This window comes from Dromiciops gliroides, chromosome 1 (assembly GCF_019393635.1).
Source record: "Dromiciops gliroides isolate mDroGli1 chromosome 1, mDroGli1.pri, whole genome shotgun sequence".
Lineage (NCBI taxonomy): Eukaryota > Metazoa > Chordata > Mammalia > Microbiotheria > Microbiotheriidae > Dromiciops > Dromiciops gliroides.
This window is the reverse complement of record NC_057861.1, coordinates 468,441,238-468,466,333: the sequence shown is the minus strand read 5'-3', so window position 1 is coordinate 468,466,333 and position 25,096 is coordinate 468,441,238. Positions and strand designations below refer to the sequence as shown.

The window sequence follows — 25,096 nt, the reverse complement described above, 5'->3', positions numbered from 1 at the left end:
ATAAAATATTTTGTGCCTCTTCATATGATATAATTAACCCCATTCCACCTCCCCTTTCCTCTCCTCCACATATTCTGCTTTTTTCTGCCCCTTAAGTTTCTTCATATCATCACATCAAAGTCAATTTAATAACTATACCCTCTATGTATACTCCTTCTATCTGCCCAAATAGAGATACAGATCTCAAGAGTTAAAAGTATTATTTTCCCATGTAGGGATATAAACAGTTTAACCTTATTAAATAACCTTTTCCCCTGTTTACCTTTTTATAATTCTATTGAGTCTTATATTTTGAAGATCAAATTTTCTGTTCAGTTCTGGTCTTTTCTTCAGGAAAACCTTGAAAGTCCCCTATTTCATTAAATGTCTATCTTTTCCCCTGAAAGATAATGCTCAATATTACTGGGTAGTTGATTCTTGGTTGTAATCCAAGCTCCTTTGCCTTCTGGATATATCATATTCCAGGCCTTCCAATTCTTTAATGTTGAAGCTGCCAGTTCTTGTGTAATCCTAACTGTGGCTCCATATTTAAATTGTTTACTCCTGGCTGCTTGTAATGTTTTCTCCTTCAACTGATAATTCTGGAATTTGGCTACAATATTCCTTGGAGTTTTCCTTTTGGGGTTTCTTTCAGGCAGTGATTGGTGGATTCTTTCAATGACTATTTTACCCTCTGATTCAACAATATCAGGGCAGTTCTCCTTGATAATTTCCTGGAATATGGTGTCTAGATTCTTTTTTTTGATCATGGCTTTCAGGTAGTCCAATAATTCTTCAATTATCTCTCCTGGATCTATTTTCCAGGTCAGTTTTTTTTCTGATGAGGTATTTAACATTTTCTTCTATTTTTCATTCTTTTCATTCTGTTGATGGATTCTTGGTGTCTCATGGAGTCCTTAGCTTCCATCTTCCCGATTCTAATTTTTAAGGCATTATTTTCTTCAGTAAGCTTTTGCACCTCCCTTTCATCTGGTCAATTTTTTTCCTCATTTGGCCAATTGTATTTTATAAGGAATTGTTTTCTTCACTCAATTTTTGCACTTCCTTTTCCAAGATGTTGACTCTTTTTTTTCCATAATTTTCTTGTATAATTCTCCTTTCTCTCATTTCTTTTCCCATTTTTCTTCTACCTCTCGCATTTGATTTTTAAAATCCTTTTTGAGTTCTTCCAGGAAGGCTTTTGATCTTGAAACCAATTCATTTTCTCCTTTGAGGTTTCACAGGTAGGCATTTTGACTGTATTATCCTCATGTAAGTTTGTGTTTTTGGTCTGCCCTGTCACCATAGAAGCTATCAATGGTAAGGGCCCTTTTCTTTCTTACTCATATTGTAGCTTATTTTTTTACTTTTAAAGTTGAAGTCTGCTCCTGGGCACAGAGGCCACTGTTGTAAGTTTCTTGTGCTGTGGAATAGGGGCCTGGTCACTGGCTTTCTGCTCTGAGGCCTCTGTGGCTTGCAGATTCCTCATTGCCCTGGGCTTGCTCCCCGAACTGGGATGGCTTGACCAAGTTGCACCTGTCCTGTGGGTGGTTCTCTAGCTGGCAGTTTTCCCTCTTAGCTGGTGCTGCCAGGTCTCACAATTGGCCTGCTGTACCACCAGCCTTCTGAGCCAGGATGAAAGGGCCTCAGTAGCTGGTCTGTGTTGTGGCCTGGAGCCACCTCCTGACTTGCCCAGACACCCTCCACACTGCACTGATCCATGCTGCACTCCCCCTTTCACCCAAGTGAGACAGACCTTTCCTGAAGTCCTTCTAAATTGTCTCAAGTTGGAAGATTGTGTCGCTCTGTCCTCTTGTAGGTTCTGTAGTTCCAGAATCCATTTAGAGGCTTGATTTAATGTTTTTTAAAGGAAACTCAGGAAAGTTCAGGCAACTTCCTGATTTCTCTCTGCAAAATATTCCAGGATGTCTCTCTGCACAAACCTTTGAGTTTATCTTGTGTTCTTTACAGTGGCAATAGAGGCTGGTGAATAAGAGTACTGATTGAACACTTTTAGGATTAAAGTTCTCCAGTATTAATTCATTAGGATTTTACCTTGTTAGTGTTCTTTCTTTTTTATTTCATGTATTTAGCTGTAATTACTCTACATCTAGTACATAAATCCTTTTGGGAAGGGGAAGAATCAAAGTGCAGAAGGTTATTATCTGACACCTGCTTTTCTTAATGCAGTCTAATACCATATTTTCTTTTTTGGCTGTTAGGTCATTCTGTTGATTCATTGACTAAAAGCACTAATTCTTTTTAAGAGGTAAAATTATGTGGGAGGTAAGAGAAAAAGAACAAAACATAATATTACCATTTCTTTTTTTGTGTGTGTGAGGCAATTGGGGTTAAGTGACTTGACCAGGGTCACACAGCTAGTAAGTGTTAAGTGTCCTGAGGCCAAATTTGAACTCAGGTCCTCCTGACTCCTGGGCCTGTGCTATATCTACTGTGCCCCTAGATGCCCCTACCATTTCTAATATCAGAGACTGGATACCATTGACAAAGAGTGAAGTCAATAAGAATAGTCATTTTATAGGCACATATAATAAGCTCAATTTTTCATATATTGAATTCAATGTTTTGCTAGCACATCCAAGTGAAGCTATCTTGTAGGCAGTGCCAGATATCATTTTGGATCTTGGGAAAGAGATCAAGGCTCAAAATTTAGATTTAGAATGAATGACATGCCATTCTTGTCATTGTAGGAGTAAATTGGATTGACAAGGGATAGTGTGTAGAGAGAAAGAAAAGCAAGAGTAAAGAGATTTAGCTGACATCAGCATTAAGGAGACAGTGAAGATGTTTTAGAAATAGAAGAGACATAGGACAAGAGGAAGAGTGTATAGTGGGAAGTACAGAAAATGCCTTTGGTTTTGGCAAAATAATGTCATCAATGACCTTTGAAAATGTAATTTCAGTGGAAATACTATAAAATATTATTGTTTTTTATATATGACATAATATGCAGTATTTATTGATCAACCTGTCTAGTAATTTTGTCAAAAAAAGGCAATTAGAGGGCAGCTAGGTGGTGCAGTAGATAAAGCACAGCCCTGGATTCAGGAGGACCTGAGTTCAAATCCAGCCTCAGATACTTGACACTTACTAGCTGTGTGACCCTGGGCAAGTCACTTAACCCCAACTGATCACCCAAAAAAAGGCAATTAGGTAAATTTGGCATAACTTTTTGTTTTTAGTGAACTGTTTCCACTGTACATCACTTGTATTCTACAGCACATTTCATTGTGCTCATAAACTATTTACTAATCAGTTTTAGAATTTTTCTGGAGATTAATGGCTATGGCTCAAATACAATTTATTTGATACAGTTAGGTGGCATAGTAAACAGAGCTCAGGGCCTGAAGTCAGGAAGACCTGACTTAAAATCTGACCTCAGACCTTCCCTAAGCAAATTACTTAAACCTCTATTTGCTTGTTTCCTCAACCATAAAATGGGATTAGAACAGGGTTGTTGTGAGGATCAAATGAGACATTTATAAAGCACTTAGCTCAGTGCCTAAATGAACTCAGTACTCTGTGAAAGCTTATTCCCCTTCTCACTTCTCTTTCATACATTATGTTCTTATATTTCAGTAGAATGTAAACTCCTTAAAAGTCAAGGCTGTCTTGGTTTTATCTTTGCCTCGTTAGTGCCTGGTACATAGTAAGTACTTAATATATGCTTATTGATTGAATATGAGACCCAATGAAATAAAATAGCTTTGTGATTACCGATCTATTAAGAACTTTCATTTGATGTAGATTTCTGATTTCTGTATTTCATGGAAATTCAGTTAATGGCATTCTGAGCATGAGCAAAAGATGTTTCTAAAATGGAAATTTATAAAGCTTGAAGGTCCCACAGAACCTTGTTTCCATCTTCTCCTAGTCCCCTTATCTTCCCTTTTCTTCCTCTTATCATCACTAGTTTTCTTTGCTATTCCAGTTCTTTTTTGGTAACAATTTGACATGTCTCCTTCCTGCCAATGTTACCTTCCCAGAAACTTGGGATAGGTATATGTAGCTTTTCTGTGGTATACTGGATATGTTGCAGCATCAATAGTGAACCAGGTATAAGGCACAGAAGATTCATGAGTATTTAGGTACCCAAATGTCCAAGAACAGCTTCAAGTTTCTCTTTCTTAAAGACCTATTCCTCCAAGGTCACTTCTAATGCTAAATTTAATAGGATTATAGTATTCCTTGAAACACATGGAACTGAAGGAAAATTTTCCTTTATTTGTGAATTACAAATAGATTTTCTTTGGGCTAGGGGGTCACTGAATATGTTGGCTTAAAAAAAACTTAGTAGATATGTAATGAAACATATGATTTTTAAATTGCCTCTTTACACTATAGCAGCATAATGAAATTAAGTGATAGATTTTATGTACTGTGGAGACTAATTTGGCTTGAAAAAGATTCAATCAAAAGAAACTCACAGTAATTAGGAATAATATTTCCTGAGCTGAATCACAAATGATACATTTGTTTGTTATTTACAACTAAGATACAGTTTAATAATAGCTCATGCCAATGTGGTTGCTTATATGCCCTTACCTTAGACTGGTTAACAGCCACATAAAAAAAGTTTTCAGTAGAGTGGACATGTAGGCCAAGTAATGCAAGAGTGAATTAAAGTTGTTTGCCTCCATTTTGTCATGAGCAGGGGAGAGGGGACAGGATTACCCCTCCATACCCAGTACAATACTCAGAATCATTGAATTATGATGGTAGATGTCAGAAGGTATAGCTAAGACATCTGAGTGTTGTAGGTATGGCTCTAAAACCAGCCCTCTCTTAGTTCTGGTTTGATACTAGGATGAAATGAGATGCTTCTTTGAATAAAGGAAGTTTGCTCTGTACAAATACCTCAAGGACATACAGTAAGAATACAGTGGAAGGGGCAGCTAGGTGGCGCAGTGGATAGAGCACCGGCCCTGGAGTCAGGAGTACCTGAGTTCAAATCCGGCCTCAGACACTCAACACTTACTAGCTGTGTGACCCTGGCAAGTCACTTAACCCCAATTTCCTCACTAAAATTAAAAAAAAAAAGAATACAGTGGAAAAAAAAATTTTAAAGAATACAGTGGCATATGGATTCTCTGTCTACAGCCCCCAGGGTCTCCATCTGACCTCATCCAGTCAGTATGTCATCAAGCTATGACAGGTCTCATTGTCTCAGGCACCAACCAAGTCTTGGAGGCCCCAGCTATACTGGCTAGGACCTTTTATGCTCCCAGGCCAGGACACTGCCTCAGAGAAGCTAGAACCAATGAGGTTGTAAGGAAGCTGTCTCAGGGAAGTTGCTTAAGGGGTGGAAGTCAAGGAAGCTCTGTCAGGAAAATGCTATTCCTATCATACCTACTTCTTGGTGGCAAGGTTCTAATGATCTTCTAATGGACCTTCCACCATTTAAATTAATTTAAATTATGAGACAGTCTTCCGGCTATGGGAGGGCAATAGGAGAAAGGATGAAAAAAAAAAAACAAGACAAAAACAAAATTAAAATGTAAAGGAAGATAAAAGCCAGAAATCCTAAGCCTTTCCTTCTCCACTTAGAAAGACTAAGTCTCAAAGCCTCATAATCTGGTCAATGTGACAAGTAATATCACATCTTTGCAGTTCACAGTACAGAATGGTAATGATGAACCACAGATGCACCAAGAACATCAGAGCTACAGCACAATGATGATATGTCTAATATAGCCACAGATTTCTTTTCCTGATATGAAATGGTGATGAGCAAGAGCAGATTCAGACTATTGTGCTGTAAGAAATGATGAGCAGGAGGAGTTCAGAGAAACCTGGAAGGACTTACATGAACTGATGCTGACTGAGAGGAACAGAACCAGTAGAACATTGTACACAGTAACAGCAATATTGTGTAAACAATGGGGATAGACTTGGCTCTTCTCAGCAGTGCAACAATCCAAAACAGTTTCAAAGAACTCATGATAGAAAATGTTCTCAACATCCAGAAAAAAGAATTGTGAATTATGGATGCAGATTGAACTATACTGTTTCTACCTTTGGACTGTTTTTTCCCTTCTTTTTTGAGGTTTTTTCCCTTGTGTTCTGATTTTTTCTTTCACAAGATGACTATGTAGAAATATGTTTAATGTGATTGTACATATACAACCTATATCAGACTGCTTTCCATCTTGGGGAGGAGGGAGGGAAGAGAGGGTGGGAGAAAAAAATTTGAAACTAAAAATCCTGTAAAAACAAATGTTGAAAACTATCCTTATATGTAACTGGAAAATAATAAAATACTTTTTAAAAAGAGCAGATTCAGGACTATCAGGGCCTTTACATGGATACTTCTAGCACAATAAACAATTCTTCTTGTATTAGGGTTACTTGTAGCAAAGTGGCATATTAGTAGCTGCGAAATTTCAGTTGCATATGCCTCTCTTGTAGCAAATGGAACCATTAGTTAATCAGCCAAATTAGCATTCCTCAGAAGCTAGGTCCTTATAGCTGGGAGCCCACTGAGCTACTGAAGGAGACAAGGTTCCAAGGTCTAGACTGGAAGCAACAGCTTCTTGCCATGATCTGTGAAGAGCACTAACACCAGAGTGACCCAGGCAAGCATGATTTTTTATGTACCATTCACATTTAACAATAAAAGCTTCCTGTGCTCTACCCATCTTGCTTAGTAGGACCATCTCAAATCACTCAACCCATAATAGACAACTCTGGACAATGGGTGATTGTTTGACACTGAGTCATCTGTTAAGTAGCAACTAGTACCCAGTAAGATACAAGCAATTGCTTCTCTTTTTTTAATTAAAAAAAAAAAAGATGATCACAAATAAAACTGAAAACCTTTTATGTACACTTTGCTATTCCTTTTAAATATATGAGTTGTAGGGTACATTTCTTTTTTTTTCTTCCCTTTCTCCCCTCTCCTGCCCTAGAGATAGCTACCACAAATGTGTACACAAATTAGTATTAGATATAAATATGTATATGTGTGTATATACATAAATATGTAAATTATTCCATAGATACTTCTATTTATCAGTTCTTTCTCTGGATTCAGATAATGTCTTTATATGTCTTTTGTAGTTAATTTGGGTATTTATAATAGTCAAAATTATTTGTTTGCTCAAAGTTGTTCTTAAAACAATATTGCTGTTACTATATATAACATTCTCTTGATTTTGCTCATTTCATTCTTCAATATTTCGTTCACTTCTATCCATATTTTTCTAAGATCATTAAGATCATCATTTCTTATAGCACAGTATTATTCCATCACAATCATTTATTACAACTTGTTGAGCCATCCCCCAATTGACAGGCATCCATCCCCACAATTTCTAGTTCTTTGCCATGACAAAAAGAGTTGCTATAAATATTTTAGCACATCTAGGTTCTTTTCCTTTTTCCCTAATCATCTTGGAAATAGAATTAGAAGTGGTATTGCAAGGACAAAGGTATAGGAAGTTTAATAACTCTTTGGGCATAATTCCAGATTGCTATCCAAAATGGTTGGATCAGTTCACATTTCCACAAGCAATAAATTAGTGTCCCAATTTTTCCACATCCCCTCCAACATTTGTAACTTTCCCCTTCAATCATTTTAACCAATCTAATAGGTATACAATGATATCATAAGGGGCAGCTAGGTGGTGCAGTGGATAGAGCACCGGCCCTGGAGTCAGGAGTACCTGAGTTCAAATCCGGCCTCAGACACTTAACACTTACTAGCTGTGTGACTCTGGGCAAGTCACTTAACCCCAATTGCCTCACTTAAAAAAAAATGATATCATAAGGTTGTTTTAATTTGTATTTCATTAATCAATAATGACTTAGAGCATATTTTCATATAAAAAACTCATTAGAAATTAAACAACCTAACCCTAAAGAATGAGTGAGTTAAAGAACAAATCATAGAAACATCAATAATTTCATTAAAGAGAATGCTAATGAGACAAAATATCAAAACTTATAGGATACAATAGAAGCAATGACCAGAGGAAAATGTGTATCTCTAAATGTTTACATCAATAAAATAAGGAGCAGGGGCAACTAGGTGGCGCAGTGGATAGAGCACCAGCCCTGAAGTCAGGAGTACCTGAGTTCAAATCCAGCCTCAGACACTTAATACTTACTAGCTGTGTGACCCAGGGCAAGTCACTTAACCCCAATTGCCTCACTAAAAAATAAAAAATAAAAAAAAGACACTTACCAATGTAAAACATTATTTTAAAAAATAAAATAAAATAAGGTGCAGACCAATGAATTGGTTATGCAATTTTTTAAAACTAGAAAAAGTACAACTAAAAATCCTCAATTAAACACTAAATTGGAAATCCTAAAAATTAAAGATGAGATTAAATTGATTATACAAAAGATTAAATTAATAAGTAAAACTAGAAGTTGGTTTTGTGAAAATAAAATGAAATAGATAAATTATTGGTTAATTTTATTTTTTTATCAAAGAGAGAAGGAAACCAAGTTACTGGTATTAAAAATGAAAAAGATATATACCACTAATAAAGATGAAATTAAAGCAATTTTAAGTTATTTTGTCCAATTATATGCCAATAAATTTAATAATTTAAGTAAAATGGACTAATATTCACAAAAATATAAATTGTCAGAAGAGGACATAGAATATCTAAATAGAGCTATTTTAGAAAAAGAAATTGAACAGGTCATAAATGAGATTCCTAAGGAAAAAAAACAAGACCAGATGGATTTACAAGTGAGTTCTATCGAACATTTAAAGACCAACTTATTCCAATATTAAATAAATTATTTGGAATAATAGACAATGAAGGCATCCTACCAAACTCCTTTTATGAAATAATTATAATACTGATACCTAAACCAGGAAGAGTAAAAATAGAGAAAGAAAATATAGACCAATTTCACGAATGAATATGGATGTAAAAATACTAAATAAAATACTAGCTAAAAGATTACGACAATGTAGTACAAAGATTATAAATTATGATCAAGTGGGATTTATGCCAGGAATGCAGGGATGGTTTAACATAAGGAAAACTATTGACATAATTATCTCCATCATAAAAGGGAAAAATCATAATTATATCAATAGATGTAAAAAAAGTTTTTGATAAAATACAACACTCATTTCTATTAAAAACACTTAAACATACAGGTATACATGAATTTTTCCTTAAATCAATTAAAAACATTTATCCAAAACCATCCTTAAGCATTATTTGTAATGGACAAAAGCTAGGAGCCTTCCCAGTAAGATGAGGTATGAAACAAAGATGCCCACTGTCACCAATATTATTCAATATTGTATTGGATATCCTAGCAATAGCAATAAGAGAAGAAAAAAAATAGAATCAGAATAGGGAATGAAGTAATGAATTATTTCCTTTTTCAGATGTACTTAGAAAATCCCAATGAGTCAACTAAAAAAGTTAATTGAAACAATAATTTTAGCAAAGTAGCAGGATATAAAGTAAATCCACATAAATCATCAGCATTCCTATATATCACAAATAAAACCCAGCAAGAAGAGATAGTAAGAGATATCCCATTTAAAATAATTCTGGACAGTATAAAATAACTGGGAATAAGCCTTCCAAAACAAACCCAGGAACTATTTGAACAAAATTTTTTTTAACTTTTTATACAAATAAAATCAGATTTAAATAATTGGAGAAATATTATAAGGTAGTAATTACCAAAACTTTCTGGTATTGGATAAGAAATAGAAAGTTAGATCAATGGAACAGAGTACATATACAATTTCTAGCAGCAAATAAATCTAGTAACTTTGTATTTAACATGTGTAAAGACAAGATTTGGGGATAAGAATTCATTATTTAGTTTTATATATATGGAAAACTAGAAAGCAGTATGACAAAAATTGAGCATAGACCAATATCTTACAGCATTTACCATATTAAGGTCAAAATGGATACATGACCTGGATATAAAGAAAGATTATTACAAGAAAATTTGAACATTGAATGTGTTACTTATCAGTCTTACGAGAGGTGGACAATTTATGAATAAGCAAGATATAGAGAGCAGAGTGAGGTGTAAAATGGATAATTGGTTACATTAGGTTAAAAGGGTTTGTATAAATAAAACATATATGTCCCAGATCAGAAGGAAAGCAGAAAATTGGGGGAGGGGGGAGGCATTTGGAAAATTCTGTAGACAGTTTCTTAGATAAAGGTCTCATATCTTAAATATAAAAAGAACTTTGCAAAATCTATAAAAATGAGTCAATTCCCAATTAATAAATGGCCAAAGGATATGATCAGGCAGTTTTTAGAAAAAGAATGCAACTGATTTTTCAAAAACTATATGATGAGGGGCTACTGGGAGTGGGGTTAAAGTGCAGGGTGGAGTGCCTTGGAGATCCAAACAGTTTATTCTGGTGCCTGCCAAAGGTTCCATCCACTCTGGCCTTTATGAACAGGGACCTTCAGAAACATGAACTTTGGCAGGATTGTAAGACTGCTAGACAGCCTGCTTTACAACTTCCAGGGCTGTAACCTGTGCTAGGCCCCGCTTAAAAAACACAGACTTGTGGGTTACACAGTAATTTTGAGCAGGGGTGGTATGTGATAGGACCAGCATTTTCCTGGCATGGCTTCCCTGATTTCCTCCTCCACAAGGAACCTCACTGACCCAGCTTCTCTGAGGTAGCTTCCTTAAAATTGATTGGCTCTAGCTTCTCTGAGGTAGCTTCCTTAAAACTGATTGGCTCTAGCTTCCCTGAGGCAGCTTCCTGGGATGGGAGTATAAAAGGTGCCAGCCACGTATAGTAGGGGCTTCTCAGACTCACTGGGTGCCTGAGACCAGGAGAGTCACCATACCCTGATGACATATTGACCAAATATGTTTCCAGATGGAGAAAAAGGGGCCCATATCCAGAGAAACTAAGTACCACTGCATAAGTGCTGTAGAATCTTCCCGTGTGTACAAAGTAAACCTCCTTAGTTCGATGATTCTCAAGTGTCTCATTTCACCTCAATATCAAGTCTGAATTAAGAGAGCAGTAGAGTTAGAGCTGCACTTTCCAACACTGAGTTATGTTATGACTTTTTATTCCGAACTACTGTATGTGTCTAAAGTGAAATGTTTTTCTCTCCTCTGCAGTTCAGAGGCTGAATATGGTGTGGAAGAGAAAAAGAAGGCTGGCAAATCATCAGTACTACACATGTCATCATCTCCTGAGATAGAATCATTGGACCAGAAAAAAATCACTTGCTTGAGGTAAAATCCTACATCCAAATAGAAAATTGTTACTTTAAAAAATATTTTCAAACTATCCCAGGAAAATGATTTTTTTAAAGATTCATAATTTTTTATTAGAAAATAATAGATTTAGGGCTTATTTATTTAATTCATGGTACCTCTTTCATCTTCCTTCTGCTGTTTTATCCCATATATGCATACTAACAGGGGAGGAGGGAGGAGAATGATTTGGTAATACTTGAATGATAATCTGAAACAATATTTAAATCTCCCAACTGGGAAATTACAATAGGAGGAGAGGGGAAGAAAAAGAGAATGTACTGGTTTGAACAACTGACCTTTGGCCTCCTGAGAATTATATATCAGGTTATTTCTTCTTCTTATAAGTAATGGAATGGAATTGATCTAAGAATAGCAATGTTAGGATTTTATGCACTGTAATTATGCAGTCTGTTGTATATATCAATTCTACCCCACTCATCCCTATTAACTTAAAGTGAGTATTAGGCTGTGGAGGTAGGGGGAAAGAGGGTGAAAAAGTGGGCAATATGGCTTCTGTTGAGAGCTGAGGCAAGAGTGAAGTGAAACATGACTGAGATCCTTCCTAAAATGATTGCCCCCGGAAGTAGTCAACATTGCTAGGAGATGAGGAGGGGAGGGGAGACTGGTCAGACAGCCATTATCTGTCAGAGGTAGGACTTAAATCCAGGTCTTCCTGATTGAAGGTAAGCTCTCTATTCCCTACATGTCAGGTCACCTCTCAAAATTACAACTTATATCAACAAACAAATACTAAAAAAGAAAAAAAGAACTTGACTGGTTTCTAATGTACTGATAAATTATTAAGGGAAGCAAGGAACAAATAGTTCTTGTCAAAATCCATAGAAATAAATACTAGCCAAATAAGTTCCTCTTGTATGAAAGGACTCAATTCTGCCTTTTGTACAAGGGCAAGTCACTTTATCTTACTGAGCCCCTGTTTCCTCTTTGGTAAATGAGTCAGTTAGACACAATAACCTTTAATGTCCTTTATAATCTCCAAAACTGGGAAACTTTGAGGAAGGAGAAGTGTGTTTATTTTCAAGAATGAAGAAATAAGCCTTTCTTTCCTGATTCTTTTATTTTGAGGTTCATAAATGACTGGAAGATCACTTCAGCCCATGCATGGAAGTACCCTCAGACCCCTCCCTCTGAAAGGATGCCCAGCCCAGCCATCTCTCAGTTTCTCAGCAGGCTGCAATCTAGACTCCTTTATCATGCCCTGTACTGGGACCCTTCATCACTTCTTCCTTTTCAGCTTTTTTTGTGTGTTTTCTTCCCCAATTAAAATGTAAGCTCTTTCAGGAAAGAGATTGCCTTTCTTTTCCCTTGTATTCGTGTTCCCTGCATTTAGCACATGGTAAGGGTATATAATAAATACTTGTTGACAAATTGACCCGAATATCATCCTCTGTCTCTTATTTTCCTTCTTTTTCTATGTACAGGTTGTTTCCCTGCCATCTACAATTACATTTCCCCCATCCTTTAAAAAAAAAAAATACCTTTTCCTTGATCTTATCCTCACTATCTTTCTATATGTCTTCTTCTCAGCCAAAGTCCTTGAGAAAACCATCTAAACTAGGTGTTTTTACTTCCCATTTTTTCACTCTCTTCTTTACCTTCTATAATAGAGCTTCCAATTTCATCATTCAACTATAAGTTTTTTCTCAAAAGTTACCAATGTTCCTTCTAATCTCCAAAGCTAATGGCTTTTTCTCAATCCTTGTCCTTTATCTCTTTGCAGCATTAAACACTTGATCACTCTCTCCTCCTGGATACTCTCTCCTTTTTAGGTTGTTGTAAAATTGCTCTCTCCTGGTTCACCTCCTACCTAGCTGCCTGCCCCTTCTCAATCTTTAGCCAGTCTTCATCCAGATCATTCCCAGTAGCCATGGGTGTCCCCAAAGGCTCTCTCTTCTGGACTCTCTTATCTTTTGCCTCTGTACTATCCTATTTGATCAAATGATTAATTAGCTCCTATGGATTCAATTATCATCTATAAAATGATTCCCTTATCTATATATCTAGCCTAAACCTCTTTCCTGAGTTCCCATCTGGTATTACCACTTGTCTTTTGAACATCGAAAACTGGATGAACTGTAGTCAACCCTGTAGCCATTTCAAACTCAACATGTTCAAAACAGAGCCCATTATCTTTTCCCCAAACCTTTCCCTCTTACAAATTTCCATATGACTGTTGAAAGCAAAACCATCCTCCCAATCGCTCACTCAAGCTCACAACCTCTGTGTCAATATTGATTCCTCACTTACATTCACCATACATACATATACAATTTGTTGCCAAGTATACATATCCCTTTCTCTCCACTCACACAGCTCTCATCACCTCATGCTTCAAATAGCTTTCTGATTGGTCTCCTTCCCTCAATCCTCTCCTCATTCCAATCTCTGTTCCACTTAGCTGCCAAGCTAAGGTCTAACCTAAAGCTTAGATCTGACCGTGTCACACATCCATTCAGCAAATTCTAGTGGCTCCCAGTTTTTATTGTTGAGTCATTTAAGTTGTGTCCAGCTTTTCATGAACCCATTTGAGGTTTTCTTGACAAAGATACTAGAGTGGTTTGCCATTTCCTCTTCCAACTCATTTTACAGATGAGGAACTGAGACAAACAGGGTTAAATGACTTGCCCAGGATCACAGAGTTTGTAAGTACCCAAAACCAGATTTGAACTCAGGAAGATGAGTCTTCTTGATATCAGACCCAGCGCTCTATCCACTGTGCCACCTAGCTACCCTGTCATAATCAAATATAAAATCTTCCACTTGTCATTTAATGACATTCATAACCAGGATATCTTTCCATCCTTCTTACACTTTACTCCCTTTCATGCATTCTATAATCCAATGAAACTGGATTATTGTTCTTGCTATTCTTCTCATGACACTCCATCTCTCAATTCCATGTTATTGTACTGACTGCTCCCCATGTCTAGAATGTTCTCTATCCTCACCTCTGCCTCCTGGCTGTGTTGGCTTCCATCAATGCTCACCTTGAATTCTGCCTTCTGTAAAAGGACATTCCTTGTTTACCCCAGTGTTAGTACCTTTGCTTTGAGATTATCTTCCATTTGTATATATCTTGTATATACAGTTATCTGTATATTGTCTCTCCCATTTGAATATAAGTTCCTTATGGGCAAGGGCCATGTTCTTGCCTTTCTTTGTATCCTTAGTGTTTAACATAGTGCCTAGAAAATAGTATTTAATGAATACTTGCTAACTGACTGTAGCCAGTTTGTCAAGAGTTTTAAATGCCAAACAGAGGAGTTTATATTTGCTCTGAATGGAAATAACGAGCCAAATAGCAACATATGTGACCCATGCTCAAGGAACATCACTTTGGCAGCAGTGTAGAAGATTAATTGATGTGGTATGAGACAAGTTAGAGAAACCAGGTTTATAATAGAATAAGAGGGAACGAGGGCCTCAATTAGGGCGGTCATAGTATGGGTGGAGGAAAGGAGCAAGATTTGAGAGGTGGTATATAGGTAGAAATAAGATAGAGCAACTGGCAATTAGTATCAAAGGCAATATTTGAGCTAAAGTCTCTCCTAAATCTGAGTTCAGTACTTCCACTATACCATGTTGCTTTTCTTTGCTTTTTGTTTTCCTTTTTTTTTTTTCCGATTATGGTTTAGTTTCTTTATAGTTTAACACCCCCCTGGTGTGCCCAAAGAGAAAGATTTAGGCTGCATATTACATATGCAGAACAAGATGTGATTCCTAATTGGCTGAGAAAATGCTGAGCATGACACTGCCTACCTTCTGTAAGGGACTTAAATTCATGGCTGTAGATATCCATGGAGAGTTAATGATCTCACCCAGGAGAAATCCTATCTCAGTAGTCTCTAGAGTGACTAATGTGACCCATTCTTTTACATGTCTGCAGTGCCAAAGACTCTAGTCTGTCATGCAAAATTATCTCTCTAAATGAGGTCCCTGGAGATCCTCTCTCTACACAGATCTTCACAATTTCTCTCTGAAATCTATGTCACAAAATGAAGTAAGGCCTTCAAACAGTTATTAGCATTGTGTCTAGCATTCTCTCTGTCAATAACTAGGTTGGTTGGTTACCTGAGATTTGGGGGAAATCATCCTTTTTAAAAGTGTTAATGTTTGTGTTTATGCCATGTAGTTCCAGTATTTGAGCTTTCCCTGGCTGATTTTTCCTTGGGACTGCAAAAACTTTTGATCTAGGGAAGAAATGTAACCTTGCTTTTCTCTAAGCCTGAGGCTTCTCTGCAGAGGGACAATCCTGTGCTACTTCCAGAAAATAAAGCATGCGTCCTAATTAGCTGAGAAAGTACAATGCTACATATTTGTGTGAGGGACGTTATTTATTTTGTTGCAAAGATGTCACAGAAACTTTTGAGACATGTGAAGAGAGAACCTCGATTAAGTTTGTTGAGAGAGAAAATTTTGAACAGAGAATTAAAGCCCTCAAAGCATCAAATGTATGAGAGTTGACCCATCTTGTATCTGGCTCTCCAAGACTTTCAACTCTAGAGACTACTGAGTGAGATAGGACCTCCCCTGGTTGATATCATTCTTTCTCCATGTGTGTCTACAGCCAACTTAAGTAAGTCTCTTAAAACAGAAGGCAGTGTCATATCAACATTGCCTTAGTAAATCAGGAGTCACACCTACCTTAGCTCAAGCAGCAGGGGACTATCCCTCTGGCTTAAAGAAGTGTTGTCCAAGCATGAGATATTCAAGTAACCCAAACTAGTCTAAAAATGTTGACTAGTAGGGGAATACAAGAAATTCTAATAAATAGATAAAATAATTTGTAATTAGAATATCAGCTTAATGTTTGCCAAATTAATGAGTATTGTCATGAATTAATACATTCATCAACTAATTAAAAGCTTGTGATTTCTGTCCTAATTCAAAAATCTAGGGGAATCTAGAGAAAAAAATCTAGAGTCTAAATTCTGCTCTTGACAAGTCAAAGAAAAGAAATTGAATCACAAACATGGTCAATCCTTCTATTTCTTTGTTTATATCTTTTTAACCTACTTGATATGCCATCCAAACTCTTAATCTAGCCAAGCCCCACCCATCATTTACAAAGCCTTATCCATATAATCCAAACCATGAATACTTCTTATTCTACTAACTTCTGGAGCACTCATTGTCTATGTCATTCATTTTGGCACATATATTTCTTTGTATTGTATTTTACATTTTTGTTTGTGTGATTTTATCTCCTCAAGTGGATTGTAAACTTCCCACAGGCAGATACTGCCTAGTAAAACTTTTTACATAGAACTCAGTAAATACCATTGAAGCAAATCATCAAGTGAATGTGTTTATGTGCATATTGAAAATCTATGGCTCCATAGCAGCCATATTGGTTACAGTTTTAAATAAGCAAATTCTTCTCTTTTTTTTAATTTAACATTTCTGCAACTAGGAATATTTGTCTTCCAGGGTTTATTTCTTGGGGTGGAGAATGGGAAGTGTTCCTCAGAAGATCAAAAAGAAAGGTGCTAAATAGTGTTACATTGACTTTCAAGGCCTAGAAGTGAAAAATTAAATTGTTATACTATAGGATGATAAAATAATCAGGATGATTAAAGAAAGGTCAATGGAGCAATGCCAACAAAAGATTAGCTTTGTGAAATCCTATCATTTTCTCTCTCCAGGTCAAAGACCAGTAGTGATGGCCTCTCCTTAGTGAGTGACAGTAGGAGTGATTCCAAAATAGACAACAAGAATGACTCTAAGTCTGAAAGAAAAAAGTCCTCCTCCACAAGTCAGGTAATTCTACAGTCTTCCAACTTCCTCTTTTTAAATTTCCTTTTCTTATTCTTCTGCCTCTATTTAACAAACATTAAGCTGGCCCAACTCCAGGATGCAAAAAGTAGAATTAGGAAGATTTAAATAATCAGCAAGCTTGCAGACTCATACTCTAGCTATCTTTTAAAACTTTATATACTGTGATTTTTTTTAGATGAATAAAAATAGAAAATGTTAAACAAATTGATAAAATAGATTTTAAGCAGCATAAAAGGAAAGAGTATATACCATTTATTTTCATTTCTCCCTTAGTGCTTAGTGCTAGTCCCTACACATAGTTTTGTGAAGGTTTATTGCATTAGGGTCTATAGAACTGTTTTGATTTGAGAGGTTTTAGATGTACACATATAATGATAAATTTTGTTATTTCTTGGAAGAATCTTATGAAGTAAGGGTTTCCTTATATTAACAGATATAGAAACTGAAGCCTAGGAAATTAAATCTAGTATATTTCCTTTTTGATGCTTCCAAAATTTCATTTAATTTCCTATTCAAAATAAAAGCAAAAGTGTGTATACCAACAATATGATCAGAAAGGATATTCCATAATTCAGTTTCTGTCCCACTTGCAATTCACTAATTTTGTTGATCCCACTGTTACTTTATATAGCTGGGGTGGGAGGAGTCTTAAACAATTTAAAATTCAATTGCTTTTCTAAAGAACTATATCTAAGATGTGCAGAGTTGTGAGGAAAGAGAAGAGATTTGGGTGGTATTGTAAATCATGGCAATTGAAGAAGGAAAAATTTTCAATGATTGACAGGGATCATCAATATGTGTTTTTTTTTTCATTGTAGTATAAGGCAAATATTCACTTTCACAAGTTATTTCTGGAAGTCCCAAGTGAGGAACCATTGAAACAAAGTAAGTATTATTCTGTTTTATTTTCTTTTTAACTCTTAATGTTTCATATAATTCTCTCTTAGAAAAATTAATTGGAGGGAAATCATTAGATTCAATAGACCTCCAAAGCCAGCAGTGACAATTGGCTATTGCTAAAACCGATCCATAAAAGACAATTAAGTAGAAAAGTAGTGAAAGTTGATGCTACAAATACAGCCATATTCAAATGTCATGTTTATTTTGAATTTAAATTGCTGAAATTGGGTTGTCCTGTTACCAAGAATAATAATCAGTGATGGTACAAATGGTTAACCAGATGGGAAAGAATGTATTGAAATAGATACACTTGAGACATCATAGTGTGATTACTATTATCACAATCAACAATCTTAACTGACCTTAGGCAGGTCCTTTAACTTTCTCTAAGCCTTGTTTTCTTCTGTTTGAAATAAGGATAACAATGCTTTCACCACCTACCTCATATATTGTCATCTCCGTTTGAGAAATTAGCAAACCAAGGTAAAGGGCTGTTGTAAAGAAAGCATTTTATGGACAATGTAGCACTTTAGAAACGTGAGTGGTTTTTATTACCATGGCACTGGCTGGTATATTGTTGAAGGGTTTCAAATATTTCATTCTTACCTTTCCCAGGAAAAACATGTTAAAAGCTCATCAAGATGCTTCTATAAAATGTTTTGTATGACTACACATGTATAACCTATATCAAATTGCTTGCCTTCTCAATGGGAGGTTGAGGGGAGGGAGGGAGGGAGAGAATTTGGAACTCAAAATTTTAAAAATAAATGTTAAAAACTGTTTTTACATGTAATTGGGGGAAAATAAAATACTAAATGAAAAAATGTTTAGCATGCTTTAAAAAAAAATCCTTCCAGAGCTTCAACTAGGGCAAGATTATTGGTCTAAAATCTGGAGGGTATTTAGCATAGAAGTGCTTAACAAATGATATTTGTTAAAATGGGAAGCTATAAGATGACTAGTGATTTCCCTCCAAGATGATTTACTTCTTTCCTCTCTTTATCAACTATAACTCAGGTAAGCTCCTCTCCAGCCTACTCCTACTTTTCTCTGGCAGCTGCATCCCCCATAGTGGTCAAATGAATTAAAAGCCAATTTCATGCCACTTGTCTGAGACACAAAAGTTCTAGTTCTAGTTCTGGATGTTTCCTACAGTCCCTAAAAGGAAGATATGTATCATGAAGTGCTATTACTTCCATGAGAAGGACTTTGGAAAAACTTAGTCCTCTTTGAAATCTCCCAGAGGAAAAATATACTAAGAGGAAGAGAGGTTGCTGGTTATATATTATGTCAGTATGTCCTCACATGGAGAGTAATATATACTTTGGGAAATTTTTGGAAGAGATCCTTTAAATGGGAGTATTGCCCTTCAGTTTTTATTTTTCAATTTAGTTTGGAAGTTACAGAGATTTATAAAACAAAACTTTGCAACTTTGTAGTATCAGCAATTTTATTTTACTAAAGAATCACAATTTTAGCAAGTATATATGAAATCAGATAATAAACTATGTTTATTACCTTTGCACCCTCCTCACCAAAAATATTCTTCCCTCACTGAAGAAAATTTTGAATAATATATTTTTATACATGGTTTCAGGTTTTACTTGTGCTCTGCAGAAGGAAATACTGTACCAAGGAAAATTATTTATATCAGAAAATTGGATTTGTTTCTATTCCAAAGTCTTTGGCAAAGACATCAAGGTTAGTATGTAATTGGGGGATAAATAGCAAGCTTCTTGCAATTGAAAAAATTAATATATTTAATTGATAAGCTGGACATCTGAAAGATTTATAAAGGTAGCTTTTTTTTAATTCTTACCTTTTGATACCTAGTTTCCATGGGTTCTTTGCACTAATATTCAATTATTGTTGCCATATTGCTTATCAAGTGATATAGTATATAGCAGGGTTTCTTAATCTAGATATTCTAAATTTGTTTGGTTGTATTTTTTAAAAAACATTTTCCATATATTTTAGTATTCTGTATTTAAATATAAGTGCTTTCTTTTGTAGCCCTATATACCTTATTTTGTGCATTTAAAAACATTATTCTACAAAGGGGTCCATAGGTTTCCAGAGATTGCCAAAGGAATATACAGTCCCAAAAAATTTTAAGAATTCTTAGTATAGAGGGAAAAGAGAAGAGGTCCCAGGACAAACCCTTGGTGGACACCCATTGTGGATATAACAAGGATAAAGATCCAGCAAAGGAGACTTGAAAACTAGTGTTCATGCACATAAAAGAACTAAGAAAAAGCAGTGTCATGAAAACTTAGAGTACCCAAGAGACACTGATCAATCACGTCAAAAAGTACAGAAAGGTCTAGAAGAATAATGATTGATAACACACCATTTTCTTTAGCCATTTAAAGATCATTAAATTTTGGAGAGAGTAGATTCAATTGAATGATGAGATCAGAAGACAGATTTCAGAGGGTTTGGAAGAGAGTGAGAAAAGAGAAAGTGGAGGGACCAATTGTAGGTAGTTTTTTCCCCCAAGAAGTTTAGCTACAAAGGGGAGGAAAGATATAGGATGATAGGTAGTGGGGAAGATGAGATCAAGTGACTTGATCAATATCAACTGATCAAGATAAGATTTTTTTAACATTCATTTTTTTAAATTTTGAGTTCCAAATTTCTTCCCTTTCTCCTATACCTCTCCCACCCATTGAGAAGGCAACAATATGATACTTAGGATAAATGTGAAGTCATGCAAAACATATTTCCATATTTCCATATATGTTGCCAAAAAAAAGCAAGAAAAAAATGTGCTTTAACTAACACTCAGATTTCATCAGTTCTCTCTCTGAATGTGGGTAACATTTTTCATCATGAGTCTTTTGGAATTGTCATTGATCAGAGTAGTTGTCTTTCACAGTTGATTATCATTATGCATATTGCTGTTACAATGTACAATGTTCTGGTTCTGCTCACTTTAGTTTGCATCATCATATATCTTCCCAGGATTTTCTGAAACCATTCATTTCATCATTTCTTTTCCTTTTTCTTTGATCTCTTTGCTGGATCAAGGGGTATGTACCCTTTGGGCATAGTTCCAAATGGTTTTCAAAATATTTTGCTGGACCAAATTCACAACTCTCCCAATAGTGCATAAATGTTCCTATTTTCCCACATTCTCTCCAGCATGTCATTTTCCTTTCTTGTCATGTTAGCCATCTTTATAGGTTCGAGGTAGTACCTCAGAGTTGTTTTGATTTGCATTTTTCTAACAATAAAGATTTAGAGCATTTTTTCATGTGACTATTGATACCTGTTCTTATGCTTTGGTCACATATCAATTAAGGAATGACTCTTATTTTTGTAAATTTGTCTCATGTCTCTATATATTTGAGAAATTAGGCCTTTATCAGAGAAACCTGCTATAAAAAAATTTCCCAGTTTCCTGCTTTCCTTCTAATTTTGGCATTTTGTTTATGCAAAACCTTTTTTAATTTCATGTAATCAAGATTATCCATTTTATATCCTCTGATCTTTATTATCTCTTGTTTGATCCTGAACCCTTCTCTTATCATAGATCTAACAGATTTTGCCATGCTCCCTTAATTTGCATACTTTTATGAAAATGTCATGTTTAAATTATGTACCCATTTTGAGTTTATTTTGATACATAATGAGAGAGGTTGGTCTATGCCTAGTTTATGCCAGACTGCTTTTCAGTTTCCCCAGCAGTTTTTATATAATGGTGAGTTCTTGCTCCTAAAGCTTGAATCTTTAGGCTTATCAAACACTACATTACTATGGTCATTTACTACTATATATTGTGTACCTGATCTATTTCTCTGATCTTCCACTCTATTTCTTAGCTAGTGCCAGATTGTATTGATGATTCCTGCTTTATAATATACTTTGAAATCTGGTACTGCTAGGCCACCTTTCTTCACATTCGTTGTCTCTCTCTCTCTCTCTCTCTCTCTCTCTCTCTCTCTCTCTCTCTCTCTTTGGTGGGGCAATGAGGGTTAAGTGACTTGCCCAGGGTCACACACCTAGTAAGTGTCAAGTGTCTGAGGCTGGATTTGAACTCAGGTCTTCCTGAATCCAGGGCCAGTGCTTTATCCACTGTGCCACCTAACTGTCCTCTTCACATTTTTTTTTCATTGATTCCCTTGACATTTTTGATCTTTTGTTCTTCCAGGTAAATTATTATTTTTTCCCAGCTCAATAAAATAATTGTTTTGGTTGTTTGGTGTGACACTGAATAAAAACTTTAATTTAGATAGAACTGTCATTTTTGTCATATTGACAGCCTACCCATGAACAATTAATATTTCTCCAATTGTCTAGATCTGTCTTTATTTGTATGACAAATGTTTTGTAACTGTGTCCACATATTTTCTCTGTGTGTCTTGTCAGATAGGCTGCCAAGTATTTTATACTGTCTGCAGTTTCTCTTTATATCTCTTTCTGCTAGGTTTTATTGGTAATATATAGAAATTCTGGTTATTTATTTAGGATCAAGTGATAGGTTTTTAAAGACAGGAGAGACGGGTATGTATGTGGGCAGCAGGACAGGAACTAATAGATAGGGAGTGATTGAAGATTAAAGAGTAGAGATGATGGTAGAGGAAATCTGCTGGAGAATACAGGAGGGGATGACATAAAGAATGCATATAGAGGGGTTATTTTTGGCCAAAAGGGCCACCTATTCATCTGAAACAAAAGTGAAAAAAGAGAGGAGGAAGAATTCTGTTTTGTGAGATGAAGGGAGGATAAGAGAGAGTGCAAAGCAAATGGCTTCAGTTTTTCATGGAAGTATGAAGCGAGGTCCTCAGCTGAGCAGGTTGTAGTAAAGAATGCTGTAGGAGGTTAATGAAGAACCCAGAAGATTTAGAACAGCCCCTGGAAAGTACAATAGCAAATTGCTTAAGGAGAAATAGGATGATTGCCTTGTTGCAACTGGGATTAGATAGCATAAATCTGTGATGGACCTGGTGAGCATGGCTTTATGATTTTTTTTCCAGATCCATTCATCAACACATGAAATAATTGGCCTAATTTTTTTCTAGGATACCTATAATGTTTAGTTCAGAAATTAAAATTTATTATATATAGCAACTTGTAATGGTGGGTTTTGTCATTTGATTAAGAAAATGAGTTTTCTTGCATTGTTACTCACTTTCTCTTCTAGAAGCTATCACAATTGATCACTTCTAGGTACTGAATTCAAATCCCTTGTGATTATGCTTTAGACTCCTTTTGTGAAATAGCTAAATATCTTCACATTTGACTACCTGCTGCTCTTAATATTTTGTCTTTCCCGTCTTTAAATATACTGGAAATTTTCTTTCATAGCAAATCATTGGTGAATGTAGAACATCACCTAAAATAAATTAGATATTAGAATCAGAGCTAGAAGGGACCTTAAATGTCATCTAGTCTAACCCCTTCATTTTACAGATGGGTTTTTACAGGAGTCAGAAAGACTCAATGTTTTGATCAAGGTCACACATTTTAGTGTACCTTAACTGGTACAAAATGTTTCAGTTTCCAGTCTAATGGTCTCTTGACCTGCATATAAATGAATTCCTTAGAAATAAAGTCAAATATTGAAAATCTTTTTTCATCTACCATGTAAGTTAACTATCCCGATATATAAAGATTTAATCTTTACCCAATTTAGCCTACACCAAAAAGGATAAAGCATAGTTATATAATAATTAGACAAGTGTGACTATTGAGGGAAGAAATGTCTTATTAAAGATCATTTGGGGCATATTGTTCTGCCTTTTTATTGAGGCAGGTAGGTAGTGCAGTGACTAGTACACTAGACCTGGAATCAGGAAGACCTACGTTTAAATTCAATCTCACACACCTACTAACCGGGTGACCCTGAGCAAGTCACTTAACCTCTGTCTACCTCAGTTTCCTCATCTATAAAATGGGGATATTAATAGCATCTCACAAAGTTATTATGAGAAGCAAACGTAATATTTGTAAAGCACGTCACAATGTCACATAGCCTATAGCCACTTAATAAATGCTTGTTTCTTTCCCTCAGCAATAAAAAAAATTATTTAATCAGTTCTTTGACCAAACTTAGTTGAAAGAATATAGTATAGAAAGTGTAGGAGGTTCCTAAGTGGAGAATGCTTGCACCTACATAGTAATTCCAACTATATATTATACATTCTTTTTTTTTTTTAATTTTAGTGAGGCAATTGGGGTTAAGTGACTTGCCCAGGGTCACACAGCTAGTAAGTGTTAAGTGTCTGAGGCCGGATTTGAACTCAGGTACTCCTGACTCCAGGGCCGGTGCTCTATCCACTGTGCCACCTAGCTGCCCTATTATACATTCTTGAACTAGAGAATCAAAACATTAGAACTAAAAGGGAGCTTAGAGCTCATCTAGTATAATGAATTCCATAGGGTAGAATATGAGCCATAGAGATTTTTCAAGTAGTCTCTGAATCCATATGTGAATCTATAAGTAGGCATAGACTAAATAAAAGGGGAAAGTTGTCTGAATAATATCTTGCACATATGTATGACTATTTTTCAAATGCATATAGCTGTTGTGATTAATATCAATGATAACTAACATTTAGTGAGAGTTTTAAAGTTTGCAAAGCCCTTTACATATACTATTTCCTAAAAATACAAATTTATTTAAGTGACTTTGGAGTAGATTTTTATTACTTTTTCAATTGATAGCTCATAATAAATAATGTAACTACTTATTAGGTGTTTATTATTGGTAAAGAAAAAAAATAACATTGAGGCGTCTTCATACTTGAAAAGGTTGGGAACCACCTTTATAGTGCAACTTAGTTCTTTTATGAAGGATGAAAATGAGGGAATGGCTAAACAAATTGTGGTATATGTTCAGGATAGAATACTACTCTGCTATAAGAAACGATGGGCTCAATGATTTTTAGAAACAAACATGGAAAGACTTGCACAAAATAATGAAGAACAAAATGTGCAGAACCAAGAGAACATTGTATGTGGTAATAGCAATATTGTTTTAAGAACAACATTGAGCGACCAACTCATTCTATTATAAATACTCTAATTACAAATTTCCTATGGAAGAAGATGCTATCTGATAACTTTGATGTATATTTAAAAGGAATAGCAATAGTACGTAAGAGATCTGCAATTTCAAGTGTAATCCTTTTCTTTTTCAATTCCACTTTGTTATGGA

The 25,096-nt window shown here is 35.4% G+C and overlaps 1 protein-coding gene across 2 annotated transcripts in view; it reads left to right on the top strand.

Moving 5' to 3' along the window:
* The window catches only part of GRAMD2B (GRAM domain containing 2B), an 81,438-nt gene that overhangs the window by 39,376 nt on the left and 16,966 nt on the right, over positions 1-25,096 (top strand). For both annotated transcript variants that reach the window (XM_043978429.1, XM_043978428.1), the window contains exons 2-5: positions 11,095-11,211; positions 16,902-17,016; positions 17,853-17,919; positions 19,532-19,635. In XM_043978429.1, the coding sequence (XP_043834364.1) occupies positions 11,095-11,211; positions 16,902-17,016; positions 17,853-17,919; positions 19,532-19,635 (403 nt within the window). The remainder of the gene's footprint in view (positions 1-11,094; positions 11,212-16,901; positions 17,017-17,852; positions 17,920-19,531; positions 19,636-25,096) is intronic.